Raw genomic sequence first — 15,825 nt, forward strand, 5'->3', positions numbered from 1 at the left:
AAATGCTTGTGTTTCTAGCTCCAACAGTGCAGTAATATCTATCTAAATGCTTGGTTCCTAGCTCCAACAGTGCAGTAGTATCTAACTAAATTCTTGTGTTCCTAGCTCCAACAGTGCAGTAGTATCTAACTCAATTATTGTGTTCCTAGCTCCAACAGTGCAGTAGTATCTAACTAAATTATTGTGTTCCCAGCTCCAACAGTGCAGTAGTATCTAGCAAAAGTATTGTGTTCCTAGCTCCAACAGTGCAGTAGTATCTAACTAAATGCTTGTGTTCCCAGCTCCAACAGTGCAGTAGTATCTAACTAAATGCTTGTGTTCCTAGCTCCAACAGTGCAGTAGTATCTAACTAAATGCTTGTGTTCCTAGCTCCAACAGTGCAGTAGTATCTAACTAAATGCTTGTGTTCCTAGCTCCAACAGTGCAGTAGTATCTAACTAAATGCTTGTGTTCCTGGCTCCAACAGTGCAGTAGTATCTAACTAAATGCTTGTGTTCCTAGCTCCAACAGTGCAGTAGTATCTAACTAAATTATTGTGTTCCTAGCTCCAACAGTGCAGTAGTATCTAACTAAATGCTTGTGTTCCTAAATCTAAAAGTAAAAGAATGGAATTAAGAAATATCTAAATATTAGGATGAGTAATGTTGGCGTGGCTTTGACTAAAATACAGTAGAATACAGTAAAACATTATGTAAACATTATTAAAGTGACCAGTGATTCCATGTCTATGTATATAGGGCAGCAGCCTCTAAGGTGCAGGGTTGAGTAACCAGTGATTCCATGTCTATGTACACAGGGCAGCAGCCTCTAAGGTGCAGGGTTGAGTAACCAGGTGGTAGCTGGCTAGTGACAGTGACTTAGTTCAGGGCCGGGTCCTGGATTGGAGGGCGGCTAGAAATGGCCATTTAAAGGTCTGACGGCCTTGAGATAGAAGCTGTTTTTCAGTCTCTCGGTCCCAGCTTTGATGCACCTGTACTGACCTCACTTTCTGGATGATAACGGGGTGAACAGGCCATGGCTCGGCAGGGGTGGGTGATGATCTTTTTGGCCTTCCTGTGACATCGGTTGCTGTAGATGTCCAGGAGGGCAGGCTGCGTGCCCTCGGTGATGCGTTGGGGAGACCGCGCCACCCTCTGGAGAGCCATGTGGTTGCAGGCGGTGCAGTTGTCGTACCAGGCGGTGATGTAGCCCGACAGGATGCTCTCAATGGTGCATCTGTAAAAGGTTTGTGAGGGTCTTCAGCCACATGAGGTGGAAGACACACGTTGCACCTTCTTCACCACCCTGTACGTGTGGGTGGACCATTTCAGATTGTCAGTGATGTGTACACCTGGGAACTTTAAGCTTTTCACCTTCTCCACTGCGGTCCCATCCAGCACTGTTTTGCGACAGATAGGAGAGAGAGAGGAGAGTGATAGGACAGAAAGTGAGCGAGGAAATGGGGAGAGAGAGAAAGAGGAGATGGGGGAGAGAGGGGGAGAGAAAGAGGAGATGGGGAGAGAGAAGATGGGGAGAGAGAGAGAGAGGAGATGGGGGGGAGAGAGAGAGGAGATAGAGAGAGATTGAAGAGCTAAAAATACATCAAATCTCTGTCCCAAATGGCACCATATTCCCTACAGTATGCACTTCGACCAGATCCAATAGTAGTGCACTATATAGGGAATAGGGTGCCATTTGGGACACAAGCAGTAACAACCTAATGGAATAGATAGATGGCTTAGCTAGGGGTAAAACAGCAGCTTGATGTATTGTAATGGGTGAATTCAGAAAAAGAGGTAAACTTTTTTCTCATTTCCGTCTTTTGTAACCTCTTTCGACATGACATTTCTGAAAATGGGTGGTTGGTAGGGGTGCATGGGTGGACGTCGAACAGGAACTAGCAACCCAAAGGTTGCGTATTTGAATTTCATCAACTGACAACATTAGAATTTGAACTACTTAAACTACTACGTTGCAACTATTTTGCATGTAAACTAACCCTTTTCCCTCAACTCTAACCTTAACTCCTTACCCTCAGCCTTGCGAACATTAGCCACATAGCTAACGTTAGCCACAACAAATTGGATTTGGTCACATATCATACGTTTTGCAAATTCGTAACATATATCATACGCAATGGATGATGGACATGCACAAACTACGGAACGTAACATATCATACTGAAAGGGAGTACCTCGGATTTACATACAGATTTGGAAATGCTCTAAAACCAGGTTGACCCTACACATGCATTGCAACTCAAGTCCAAATGAAATCAGGCAATACAATACGACAAAGGGGGAAGAATCCTGTTTGAATAAATACATATCGGACTCCTGCTTTGCTTGTTGGTAACCTAACTTGTAGCATTCTATCACTGTTTTCCTTTACGTAGGCGGTTGGGTAGCCTAGTGGTTAGAGCGGTGAACTAGTAACCGGAAGGTTGCAAGTTCAAGTCCCCGAGCTGACAAATGTGTCGTTCTGCCCCTACTTACTAAAGAACAATTATATACTCAAACAACCTCAGTCAAACTAATACCAACATCTCAGGTAAGGTCAGAATCCAAAAAGGTGCGGTTTGACAACAATACATTTGCTTGTGGCTGGATATCTCTTCCTGTATACTTGAATGGACCGTTCCGCGTTATCTGATTGGTCGAATCGTCCATAATTGGCAATGCTGTGGATTTACACCCGTATTCGTTTCTTTAATATTGTAGGTTAATGATAATTTTCATTTCGCTGCTATTTCGTATTTCGTATCGAATGAAATGACAGAAATAAAACGGCACTTAATAAATCGATCAGGGCTTTCATTGACTTATAGGCAAAGTTATTGTTTGGTGAGTTCAACCCCACCTCTGTTCTGAAATTCCTTGCCGCGTCGGGGTGTGTTTGTATGAAACGCAAGCCCAGCCCCGCAGTCCGCCTACTCTACTCCCCCGCCTGCCACCGTCTCTCTCTCTCGGTCCGCCTGCAGCATTCGACATCCCAGCGAGGATTTTTCACTACAGAGATGGCTGCGAAAGTGTGTAGAACAGTGCTCCTCTTGACCAGGAGCAGCGGCGCTGTGGTCACCGGGCTCCCAGCACTTGCTATCTCATCACAGCGGCACCACCAGCATATAAGATCGGTAAGTCGTCGGACCTGGGTGCGGAGAGATGTGGGACAAGGCAGGGCTGTGACGGTGGGCTGCTCTGACTGTAGCTTGATGACGGGTCTTGCTAAGGAAGTAACGCTAACTAGCGTCATTAATAGTTTTCTTCCGTGTCTTCCTTGATATTGGTTGGAGTTAAGCTCTGTTTTAAGGTTTGCTGTAATAGTAGTTGTCGAAGTATTTTTGCTACAACTGTTAATAACCCGGGGTCAGTCAATCACCTTGTGGCCGCAGGCGCTTTTGACAGTAGCAATGCAGTTTTTAGGTACTGGTAAACTCTGTCGACCACTGGCCCACCGTCTATGGCAATGTACATTTATGTAAAATGTCCCAAGCTTTGTGTGTCTTTTCTCTGTATACGTCTTAACTATATCAACGGGTTGTATCTAGCTAGACCCGTTGTGTGTGTTTTGTTGCGTGAGATCATCTTGAACGCAACAGTGGGCTCAAGCCTCTCAACTTCAATGTTGACGAAGTGCGAACAGCTGTACATTAGTATGGGCACCGTTCCCGGTTTGATACCGACGGATATGGACTACACCTCGGTTTTTTTTTTTATCGTTCACTAGTGACGTGGTTTACTCAATGCTCGCCATTATACAGATTTTCCGACAGACTTTGGCCCAAGGTGTTGTTTACCTTGTCAATTGATGAGCGTGAATGCTCCTTCGCCCCCATCTCCGCGCCTGTATCGTGTATGTTAACGGTATAGACGCGGTGTGTGTGCGCCTCTGCAGTAGTGGGCTAGCGGGGTGACAGTGCGGCAGAAAGGAACTCCTCGGCTTGGCATGTGGTGAGCAGTGGAGCCGTGCGCCTCCATATAAGCGCGAGAGGAACTACAGGCAGTGAAGAATGAAATAAATAAAACACTGTCACACACACACACACAACGCATGCAGGCACGCACACACATTTCAAATACTTTATTTAAATCCTCAAATCACATGAATGTGATTTGTAATGTCTGCGCACACACACAGGTCGCACTGGGCTGCTTCCTTACTAGCAGAAAGACAACTGTGTTCACTAGGTCTTGTCCGTACTTCACTATGGTGCAGTAATTACATCAAAGCCAGTCCACAGTGTCTGTGTGTGTAATGTTTCTGAGTGCACACGCGTGTGTGGTAGGTCTGGGAGTTGCCAGGGACCTCGCGAGACGATATTATCACTCACTATAAGGTGCAGATTAATATGTATTGTAATTTCTCTCAATTCTATTTGTATTGCGATTCGATCTTGAGTTTTAATGTTCCAAACCTATTGCTTACTGTACGTCTGCTGCAGAGAGGGAGCACGTGCACGTTTTGTTCTGGTCAGTCGTGGGAATAAAAGTGGTGAAAACGTGTTGGATCACTATTTAAAAAGAAGATGGAGAACAAGGAGGAATTATACTGGAGGTTTGGTGCAAGTACAGACTACTAGCGCTAGCTAACACTACCTAGCACAAAAAAAAAAAACAAAAAAAAAAAAAAAAATATATATATATATATATATATATATATATATATATATATATATATTACATTACATTACAAATCAATACTTGGGTGATGTAATTATCAATTCCCTCTAGTGTGTGTGTGTGTGTGTGTAACAACCAGATGAGGGAGAGAAGAGAAGAAAGAGGGAGACAGAGAGAATTACAGTAGAATGAGGAAGTGAAGTCATCCTGAGTCCAGGATTTCTCAGTGGAGAGTTGAGGGAAATCCAGGAGCTTGACTGTTGCTGTGTGGTTTAGAATTCTCCGCTGTGGCGGAGGGAGGGGAGGAGAGGAGAGGCGGAGGGAGGGGAGAGAGGAGAGGCGGAGGGAGGGGAGAGAGGAGAGGCTGAGAGAGGAGAGGCGGAGGGAGGAGAGGCGGAGGGAGGGGAGAGAGGAGAGGCTGAGGGAGGGGAGGCTGAGGGAGGGGAGGAGAGGCGGAGGGAGGAGAGGGGGAGAGGGGGAGGCGGAGGGGGAGGCGGAGGGAGGAGGAGAGGGGGAGGCGGAGGGAGGAGAGGCGGAGGCGGAGGGAGGAGAGGAACTAAAGATTAGATGTGTGGATGATATAGGCTAGCTTAGGCCAGGGGTAGACCTTATACAGGATTTCTATATTAAATCAAACTGCTGTATGCGCTTCTATCTCACACACGCTCATGGGAGATCAGAAAATGTAAAATGAGGGCAACAGGCCATCTCTCTCTACCTACGCCATGGCCTCACATCTGAGGTCAGGTTACTCCTGGCTGGTCCCTTCATCTAAGGTCAGGTTACTGCTGGCTGGGCCCTTCATCTAAGGTCAGGTCCCTTCATCTAAGGTCAGGTTACTCCTGGCTGGTCCCTTCATCTGAGGTCAGGTTACTCCTGGCTGGTCCCTTCATCTAAGGTCAGGTTACTCCTGGCTGGTCCCTTCATCTGAGGTCAGGTTACTCCTGGCTGGGCCCTCACATCTAAGGTCAGGTTACTCCTGGCTGGTCCCTTCATCTAAGGTCAGGTTACTCCTGGCTGGTCCCTTCATCTGAGGTCAGGTTACTCCTGGCTGGTCCCTTCATCTAAGGTCAGGTTACTCCTGGCTGGTCCCTTCATCTAAGGTCAGGTTACTCCTGGCTGGTCCCTTCATCTGAGGTCAGGTTACTGCTGGCTGGTCCCTTCATCTAAGGTCAGGATACTGCTGGCTGGTCTCCTCTCACTACTACCCTTCAGCTCTCTGTCCCTGCTGTGAACTATTGCACTAGAAAAAGGAAACAGGAAACAGCCCCCATGGTCCTGGTCCACAATAGTGCACTATATAGCTTCATTTGGGACATAGATATGGTAACGTCACATAGCTGTTTTTTGATAAAGACTTTTACTTTGAAATCAGTCAGCTTCATGAGGATGTTTACCTGTCATGATGTCTGTCTGGGCCATCGATGTGTGGCTGCCACAGCACAGACCTAGCTAGATGTAACGCTGTCTGTGTCATGATGTCTGTCTGGGCCATCGACGTGTGTCTGCCACAGCACAGACCTAGCTAGTGTAACGCTGTCTGGACCATCGACGTGTGTCTGCCACAGCACAGACCTAGCTAGTGTAACGCTGTCTGGACCATCGATGTGTGTCTGCCACAGCACAGACCTAGCTAGTGTAACGCTGTCTGGACCATCGATGTGTGTCTGCCACAGCACAGACCTAGCTAGTGTAACGCTGTCTGGACCATCGATGTGTGTCTGCCACAGCACAGACCTAGCTAGTGTAACGCTGTCTGGACCATCGATGTGTGTCTGCCACAGCACAGACCTAGCTAGTGTAACGCTGTCTGGACCATCGATGTGTGTCTGCCACAGCACAGACCTAGCTAGTGTAACGCTGTCTGGACCATCGATGTGTGTCTGCCACAGCACAGACCTAGCTAGTGTAACGCTGTCTGGACCATCGATGTGTGTCTGCCACAGCACAGACCTAGCTAGTGTAACGCTGTCTGTGTCATGATGTCTGTCTGGACCATCAATGTGTGTCTGCCACAGCACAGACCTAGCTAGTGTAACGCTGTCTGTGTCATGATGTCTGTCTGGGCCATCGATGTGTGGCTGCCACAGCACAGACCTAGCTAGTGTAACGCTGTCTGGACCATCGATGTGTGTCTGCCACAGCACAGACCTAGCTAGTGTAACGCTGTCTGGACCATCGACGTGTGTCTGCCACAGCACAGACCTAGCTAGTGTAACGCTGTCTGGACCATCGACGTGTGTCTGCCACAGCACAGACCTAGCTAGTGTAACGCTGTCTGGACCATCGATGTGTGTCTGCCACAGCACAGACCTAGCTAGTGTAACGCTGTCTGGACCATCGACGTGTGTCTGCCACAGCACAGACCTAGCTAGTGTAACGCTGTCTGGACCATCGATGTGTGTCTGCCACAGCACAGACCTAGCTAGTGTAACGCTGTCTGGACCATCGATGTGTGTCTGCCACAGCACAGACCTAGCTAGTGTAACGCTGTCTGGACCATCGACGTGTGTCTGCCACAGCACAGACCTAGCTAGTGTAACGCTGTCTGGACCATCGATGTGTGTCTGCCACAGCACAGACCTAGCTAGTGTAACGCTGTCTGGACCATCGACGTGTGTCTGCCACAGCACAGACCTAGCTAGTGTAACGCTGTCTGGACCATCAATGTGTGTCTGCCACAGCACAGACCTAGCTAGTGTAACGCTGTCTGGACCATCGATGTGTGTCTGCCACAGCACAGACCTAGCTAGTGTAACGCTGTCTGGACCATCGATGTGTGTCTGCCACAGCACAGACCTAGCTAGTGTAACGCTGTCTGGACCATCGATGTGTGTCTGCCACAGCACAGACCTAGCTAGTGTAACGCTGTCTGGACCATCGACGTGTGTCTGCCACAGCACAGACCTAGCTAGTGTAACGCTGTCTGGACCATCAATGTGTGTCTGCCACAGCACAGACCTAGCTAGTGTAACGCTGTCTGGACCATCGATGTGTGTCTGCCACAGCACAGACCTAGCTAGTGTAACGCTGTCTGGACCATCGATGTGTGTCTGCCACAGCACAGACCTAGCTAGTGTAACGCTGTCTGTGTCATGATGTCTGTCTGGGCCATCGATGTGTGGCTGCCACAGCACAGACCTAGCTAGTGTAACGCTGTCTGGACCATCGATGTGTGTCTGCCACAGCACAGACCTAGCTAGTGTAACGCTGTCTGGACCATCGATGTGTGTCTGCCACAGCACAGACCTAGCTAGTGTAACGCTGTCTGGACCATCGATGTGTGTCTGCCACAGCACAGACCTAGCTAGTGTAACGCTGTCTGGACCATCGATGTGTGTCTGCCACAGCACAGACCTAGCTAGTGTAACGCTGTCTGTGTCATGATGTCTGTCTGGACCATCAATGTGTGTCTGCCACAGCACAGACCTAGCTAGTGTAACGCTGTCTGGACCATCGATGTGTGTCTGCCACAGCACAGACCTAGCTAGTGTAACGCTGTCTGGACCATCGATGTGTGTCTGCCACAGCACAGACCTAGCTAGTGTAACGCTGTCTGTGTCATGATGTCTGTCTGGACCATCAATGTGTGTCTGCCACAGCACAGACCTAGCTAGTGTAACGCTGTCTGTGTCATGATATCTGTCTGGACCATCAATGTGTGTCTGCCACAGCACAGACCTAGCTAGTGTAACGCTGTCTGTGTCATGATGTCTGTCTGGGCCATCGATGTGTGGCTGCCACAGCACAGACCTAGCTAGTGTAACGCTGTCTCTGTGTGTGTGTGTGGCCCTAGCTAGCATAAAGCTATGTGTGTGTGTAGGCCTAACATAAAGCCGTGTGTGTGTGTGTAGGCCTAACATAAAGCCGTGTGTGTGTGTGTGGGCCTAACATAAAGCCATGTGTGTGGGTGTGTGTGTGTGGCCCTAGCTAGCATAAAGATATGTGTGTAGCATAAGGCTGTATGTGTGTGTGTAGGCCTAACATAAAGCCGTGTGTGTGTGTGTGTGTGTGTGGGGCCTAGCATTATTCTGTCAGTGTGTGACGGCTGTGTGCCCTGTCAGGGCTGTGACAGCAAGGCTGCTGTATGTGTTTTTAATTCTCCTCTCTGCATGACGGGAACCTCCAACCATCAGATACTCTTGGGGCTGTAAACCCTCATGTTGCCATGGAGTTAAGCACTACTGTGACTAGCTAAGTGACTTAAGATTCAATGTTGTCATGTCTTTTTTTTTTTTTTTCAAACGACCGCAAACCAAGTTTCCATTGTGAGACCATACATTTTAAAACCACTACTAAGCCAACGTGATGTTTATTTTATTTTATTTAACCTTTTTTTTGATCTAGGCAAGTCCAGTTTAAGAACAAATTCTTATTTACAACGACAGTCCTAGGAACAGTGGGTTTAACTGCCTTGTCCAGGGGCAGTTGAAGACATGTTGGTTTTTGTCAATAAAGCATTTTTGTTGTTGTTGTTGTTGTTGTTGTTGTTGCGAACTTCCCTTGTCTTTCCAGTAGTTGCTGAATGTCTCGGAGCACTCCGAGCACATCTACTACTGCATTAGGTCACAGCTCGTTCTTGAGACTCTTAGGGATGTTCAGATGTAGAGTATGCAAGGAAGTATATTGTATATGGTCGTGCTCTTCTTGTTTCATATTTACATTTCTCCTGTGGTTTTGTTCCACCTTTATGTTATTTTTTTTAGTGCTATATTGATATTGATTACTGCATTGTTGAGTTTGGAGCTTGCAAGAAAGGCATTTCACTGTACTTGTGCAGGTGTCATTAAAACTTGAAACTTAAGCCATGACATTGACCAGAGTCGCTCCCTTCCTCAAAGAAACCTAACCAGACAGGCTTCAAGACAGGTCACTCAATTGAGACTGCTCTTCTGTGTGTCACAGAGGCTCTCCGCTCTGCCAAAGCTGACTCTCTCTGCTCTGTCCTCATCCTCCTACAGCAATCTGCTGTCTTTGACACTGATTCTCCTGTTCACCCTCTCAGGGCTGGGAGTTTCAGGCTCAGCACACTCTGCATCCCGCCTGGCAGGCCACACCTACCAGGTGACGTGGAGCTGTGTCTGCACCACGTACCCTCGCTACTGGTGTCCCCCAGGGCTCGGTTCTTGGCCTTCTTCTCTCTATACACCAAGTCCCTCGGCTCCGTCATATCCTCACGTGATCTCTCCTATCATTGCTATGCGGTTGACACTACACTACTACTTGACACTACACGCTCACCGCCTCAAGCTCGATCTCGACAAGACAGAGCGTGTCTTCCTCCCGTGGAAGGCCTGCCCGCTCCAAGACCTCTCCATCACGGTTGACAACTCCATGGTGTCCTTCTCTCAGAATGCAGAGAACCTTGGCGTGACCCTGGACAACACCCTGTCCTTCTATGCAAACATTAAAGCAGTGACGCTCTCCTGCAGGTTCATGCTCTACAACAGGTTTCTCCAACTGACAGCCCGCAGGCAAATGTTTACTTTCACCTCCATGTTTACTGAGCAAGAAAATAAATCAATGTACAGTACCAGTCAACATTTTGGACACACCTACTCATTCCAGGGTTTTAATACATTTTTACTATTGTCTACTTTGTTGAATAATAGTGAAGATATTTAAAACTATGAAATAACACTCATGGAATCATGTAGTAACCAAAAAATGTGCTAAACAAATCAAAAATATATATTTTTGATTCTTCAAAGTAGCCACCATTTGCCTTGACAGCTTTGCACACTCTTGGCATTCTCTCCACCAGCTTCACCTGGAATGCTTTTCCAACAGTCTTGAAGGAGTTCCCACATATGCTGAGCACTTGCTGGCTGCTTTTCCTTCACTGTGCGGTCCAACTCATCCCAAACCATCTCAATTGGGTTGAGGTCGGGTGATTGTGGAGGCCAGGTCATCTGATGCAGCACTCCATCACTCTCCTTCGTTAATTGTAGGATATAAGACTGCCAAAACACCAAGAAATCAGCTCCAAGTGATTTTAGTTCAGGAAATATTTTCCCAAGTATTCCCACACATAATAAAGAGACACGTGATCATATACAAAAGTAAGCAAGGTTTGAAATGATTATGTATTAGTCAAATATTATGTGTTTGGGCTTCTTGTGGTTAATTTGCAGTTACAAATTATTTGTAATTATGTTCCGGTCCCCCTGACCATCCGCTCACAAAGAAATCGGCCCATGGCTGAATCGAGTTGATGATCCCTGCTCAGCTAGACCCTACCTCACACAGGAAGACCCTACCTCACACAGGAATACCCTACCTCACACAGGAAGCAGGTCTGAATCCAGGCGCTTGTAATATCCCGTCTGGATTAGTGCAACTGTTGGCTGGGCTCCCCCACTTGTGCCATCAAACCTCTGCAATTTATCCAGAATGCAGCAGCCCGCCGGGTGTTCTACCTCTCTAAGTTCTCCCATGTCTACCCGCTCCTCCTCACACTCCACCGACGTCCAGTTGAAGCTCACATCCACTACAAGACCTTGTTGCTTACCGACGGAACAGCAAGAGGAACGGCCCCCTCCCTACCTTCAGGCTACGCTCAAACCCTACACCCTAACCTGAGTTGGTCTCCGTTCTGCCACCTCTGGTCTCTTGGCCCTCCCACCCCTACGGGGGCAGCTCCCGCTCAGCCCAGTCCCAGCTATTCCTGACATTACACAAAATACATTCTGTTGTATGACATCAGTGAACCCTTTAAAGTTATGTGAATTGGCCAAAGTGGATAGGGATCACATTTAAATGTTCCTTACAGAATAAATGTATACGCATGGTAGAAATTGGAAAAAGAACCGGACTCCTTTTTTGTTTCCCCACTTGTTTTTGAGAAACTTGCCCTAAACATTACTTCCTTATTGTGTAGTATGGGCCCCCTGGAAAAACATCAACAAAGGCTCCACAAACTTGAAATGATGGTGAGGAGGAGGCGGCGGTGTGGACCGCGTCTGTTCGTGACTTCGCCATTCATTTTCTGTATTCAGAGTTCACTCAAACATAACGTTTTTTTGTTTTACTATTGACAGTTACCGCTGATTTCGGGATTGGATATCAATTTGCGTTCCTTTAAATATTTGTCATCTGATGAATTAGTTTAAGTTTCGGAATTGTTTTAATAAATATTTTTTTGTCTTTTCGCCGCCAGCTCCTGATATCAGGGCATTAAAAACTATCATCTGTGTCCTGAATTAGCCAAGTGGTGCATGTTTGCCCAGCTATATCCTGGCCTGAGCTCGGTTTCCATGGCTATACTACCTGGATAGCGATACTCCGTCCATTCTACGGGTAACTCCCAAAATAAAGGAAACACTTGCGTAAATGAAGGATGCAAAGTATATTGAAAGCATGGGGTGCTTGTAGAATCTATGCCGAGGCGCATTGAAGCTGTTTTGGCAGCTCGTCGTGGCCCAACACACTTTGTTGTTGTTATTTTGGCGGTTACTTGTAGCAGCAGGCGTTTTACAGATAATGGAACAGCTGGATATGGGGAAACGTCTCGAGTCGCACAAAATGGAATATATATCGTCTGGTTCTAAAAAAAAAAAAAATTTTTAGATTTGGTTGAAAATAAACAACTTCTCCTTTAACCTGGGCTTCCTCCCTATTGACTCGGCTGTCTATATAAAAGAGCTCCTTAGAACTCTGTACTAACGCGTGGCAGGGGAGTAGACCACAGACATGGATTTATCAGCCTCCTTAACGTCCATGGGACTGTTTATGCACAATGGTTGCATACAAAATGGTAACCTATTCCCGTAGGGCTTTGTTCAAAAGTAGATCACCATCCAGTCCATTCTAACGCGCGGCAGGGGAGTCGTGTCGGAGCCGTTTTGAATAAACAGCCCCTCAAGACTGATACATCTCTGTCTAAAAGTGGGGTTCTCTGCGGGACGAGTCAGAAAGGCAAATTATTGAATCTTGCCATACGCCATCTGGGCCCCTCTCTTTATGTCACATCAAAGACGAGCCGCACGTCAGCCCAAAAATGGCGGCGAACATCGAGTGGAAGAAAAATTAAATGTTGGATTGAATGTGAGGATGCTTCTAATGATTTGAAAACATGTCACTTTTTCTAATTTCTTTATTGAAATCAAACGGGACCAGTACACTATTCGTGGTAAGACCTAGTTATCAGCGTCCTCTGGGGACCTTGAGGGAGTGGGTCGACCGGTGCAGAGGTCAGGCTCCCCTTCCTGGAAAATAATCCAATCAGGATTGAGTTAATTTAATTTTACGTTTACCTCTTTTGATTCTGAAGCTAAAATGATCCGGATTAGTGCCGGATAAGAGACTGAGACTGGCGGTCGATAGGGTCGGGGGAAAAGAGCTAGCCAATCAGCGTTCTAGTCGTGTTCATATTTTTTATCACCAGCATACGCCCACACCATTCTGTTGTTTGGGGGGGGGTACGCCCACACCATTCTGTTGTTTGGGGGGGGGGGTACGCCCACACCATTTCGTTGGTTGGGGGGGTACGCCCACACCATTCTGTTGTTTGGGGGGGGGGTACGCCCACACCATTCTGTTGTTTGGGGGGGGGGTACGCCCACACCATTCTGTTGTTTGGGGGGGGGGGTACGCCCACACCATTTCGTTGGTTGGGGGGGTACGCCCACACCATTCTGTTGTTTGGGGGGGGGTACGCCCACACCATTTCGTTGGTTGGGGGGGTACGCCCACACCATTTTGTTGGTTGGGGGGGGTACGCCCACACCATTTCGTTGGTTGGGGGGGTACGCCCACACCATTTCGTTGGTTGGGGGGGGTACGCCCACACCATTTCGTTGGTTGGGGGGGGGGTACGCCCACACCATTTCGTTGGTTGGGGGGGGGGGTACGCCCACACCATTTCGTTGGTTGGGGGGGGTACGCCCACACCATTTTGTTGGTTGGTTGGGGGGGGCTGCTTTTTAAGGGAGTTTATTACCATTTTGGGGGGGGGGGAGGAAAACTATTTCACTCATAGTGTAAATAATTATAGGTCATATAAACTGAGTGACTCAAACATTTTCTAACAAAATCAATGGAGGTGGGTGTGTATGTCACATCTGAGCGTCATTTAGCTAGCACTAGTGAATGATCGTCCTGTTTTTAGAGCCAGTTGATTGGCAGGTCGCTCCAGAGCCCTCTACTCTCCCATGGTTACTGTTGCCGTGACAGTGACTGATGTGGTAGCGTTGCTTTGCGTTTCAATGATGGATGAGTTTTCAGGGGTCAGGCCTCGATTGGATGTGTGTTTATGGTCTTCTCATTCATATGCCTGCGTATGTAAACAGTCTGGGTAGCCATTTGATTAATTGTTCAGCAGTCATATGGCTTGGAGGTAGAAGCTGTTTAGAAGGCTTTTGGACCTAGAGTTGGCGCTCCGGTACCGCTTGCCGTGCGGTAGCAGAGAGAACAGTCTATGACTGGGGTGGCTGGAGTCTTTGATCCTTTCTAGGGCCTTCCTCTGATACCGCCTGGTATAGAGGTCCTGGATGGCAGGAAGCTTGGCCCCGGTGGTGTACTGGGACCTACACACTATCCTCTGCAGCTCCTTGTGGTCGGATGCTGAGCATAAGGACTGTTCCTTTAAACCAATAGTATCGACTGTCCTGGGGGCTGTTCCTTTAAACCAATAGAATCGACTGTCCTGGGGGCTGTTCCTTTAAACCAATAGAATCGACTGTCCTGCAGGCTGTTCCTTTAAACCAATAGTATCTACTGTCCAGCGGGCTGTTCTTTTAAACCAATAGAATCGACTGTCCTGCGGGCTGTTCTTTTAAACCAATAGTATCTACTGTCCTGCAGGATGTTCCTTTAAACCAATAGTATCGACTGTCCAGCGGGCTGTTCTTTTAAACCAATAGTATCGACTGTCCTGGGGGCTGTTCCTTTAAACCAATAGAATCGACTGTCCTGCGGGCTGTTCTTTTAAACCAATAGTATCGACTGTCCTGCGGGCTGTTCTTTTAAACCAATAGTATCGACTGTCCAGCGGGCTGTTCTTTTAAACCAATAGTATCGACTGTCCTGCGGGCTGTTCTTTTTAAACCAATAGTATCGACTGTCCTGCGGGCTGTTCTTTTAAACCAATAGTATCGACTGTCCAGCGGGCTGTTCTTTTTAAACCAATAGTATCTACTGTCCTGCAGGATGTTCCTTTTAAACCAATAGTATTGACTGTCCTGCGGGCTGTTCTTTTTAAACCAATAGTATCGACAGTGAGCCGTCTTGCATCGTACTTTGCTCTCTCACAGCTACAGTGTCTGCACATGTGCATGGGTTCCCTTCACGCTCCTACAACGTGGTAGACACAGGACCAAAACAGAGGAGAAGTTTAGCCTTGTCTTCCAAACGCTCTTAGTTGTAAATTGACCTGAATGCTGTTTATTTTGTCCATCTACTTCATATCGCTGACTACACCTTTTTAAAGTGTCAATAGACAGTCTGATGATTTGTAGATACACTGTAGATCCAGTCTGGTTTATAGACACACTAGATCCAGTCTGATGATTTGTAGACACACTGTAGATCCAGTCTGATGGTTTATAGACACACTGTAGATCCAGTCTGGTTTATAGACACACTGTAGATCCAGTCTGATGGTTTATAGACACACTGTAGATCCAGTCTGGTTTATAGACACACTGTAGATCCAGTCTGATGGTTTATAGACACACTGTAGGTCCAGTCTGGTTTATAGACACACTGTAGATCCAGTCTGGTTTATAGACACACTGTAGGTCCAGTCTGATGGTTTATAGACACACTGTAGATCCAGTCTGGTTTATAGACACACTGTAGATCCAGTCTGGTTTATAGACACACTGTAGATCCAGTCTGATGATTTGTAGACACACTGTAGATCCAGTCTGATGATTTGTAGACACACTGTAGATCCAGTCTGATGATTTGTAGACACACTGTAGATCCAGTCTGATGATTTGTAGACACACTGTAGATCCAGTCTGGTTTATAGACACACTGTAGATCCAGTCTGGTTTATAGACACACTGTAGGTCCAGTCTGATGGTTTATAGACACACTGTAGATCCAGTCTGGTTTATAGACACACTGTAGATCCAGTCTGATGGTTTATAGACACACTGTAGATCCAGTCTGGTTTATAGACACACTGTAGATCCAGTCTGATGGTTTATAGACACACTGTAGGTCCAGTCTGGTTTATAGACACACTGTAGATCGAGTCTGGTTTATAGACACACTGTAG

The 15,825-nt window shown here is 47.1% G+C and overlaps 1 protein-coding gene across 1 annotated transcript in view; it reads left to right on the plus strand.

Moving 5' to 3' along the window:
- Nucleotides 1-2,889: 2,889 nt before the first annotated feature.
- The window catches only part of mcu (mitochondrial calcium uniporter), a 124,791-nt gene continuing 111,855 nt past the window's right edge, over nt 2,890-15,825 (plus strand). Inside the window, exon 1 of the mRNA XM_036946050.1 lies at nt 2,890-3,112. Within this exon, the coding sequence (XP_036801945.1) occupies nt 2,996-3,112 (117 nt within the window). The 5' untranslated portion in view covers nt 2,890-2,995. The remainder of the gene's footprint in view (nt 3,113-15,825) is intronic.

The sequence above is a fragment of the Oncorhynchus mykiss genome, chromosome 16 (assembly GCF_013265735.2).
Source record: "Oncorhynchus mykiss isolate Arlee chromosome 16, USDA_OmykA_1.1, whole genome shotgun sequence".
Lineage (NCBI taxonomy): Eukaryota > Metazoa > Chordata > Actinopteri > Salmoniformes > Salmonidae > Oncorhynchus > Oncorhynchus mykiss.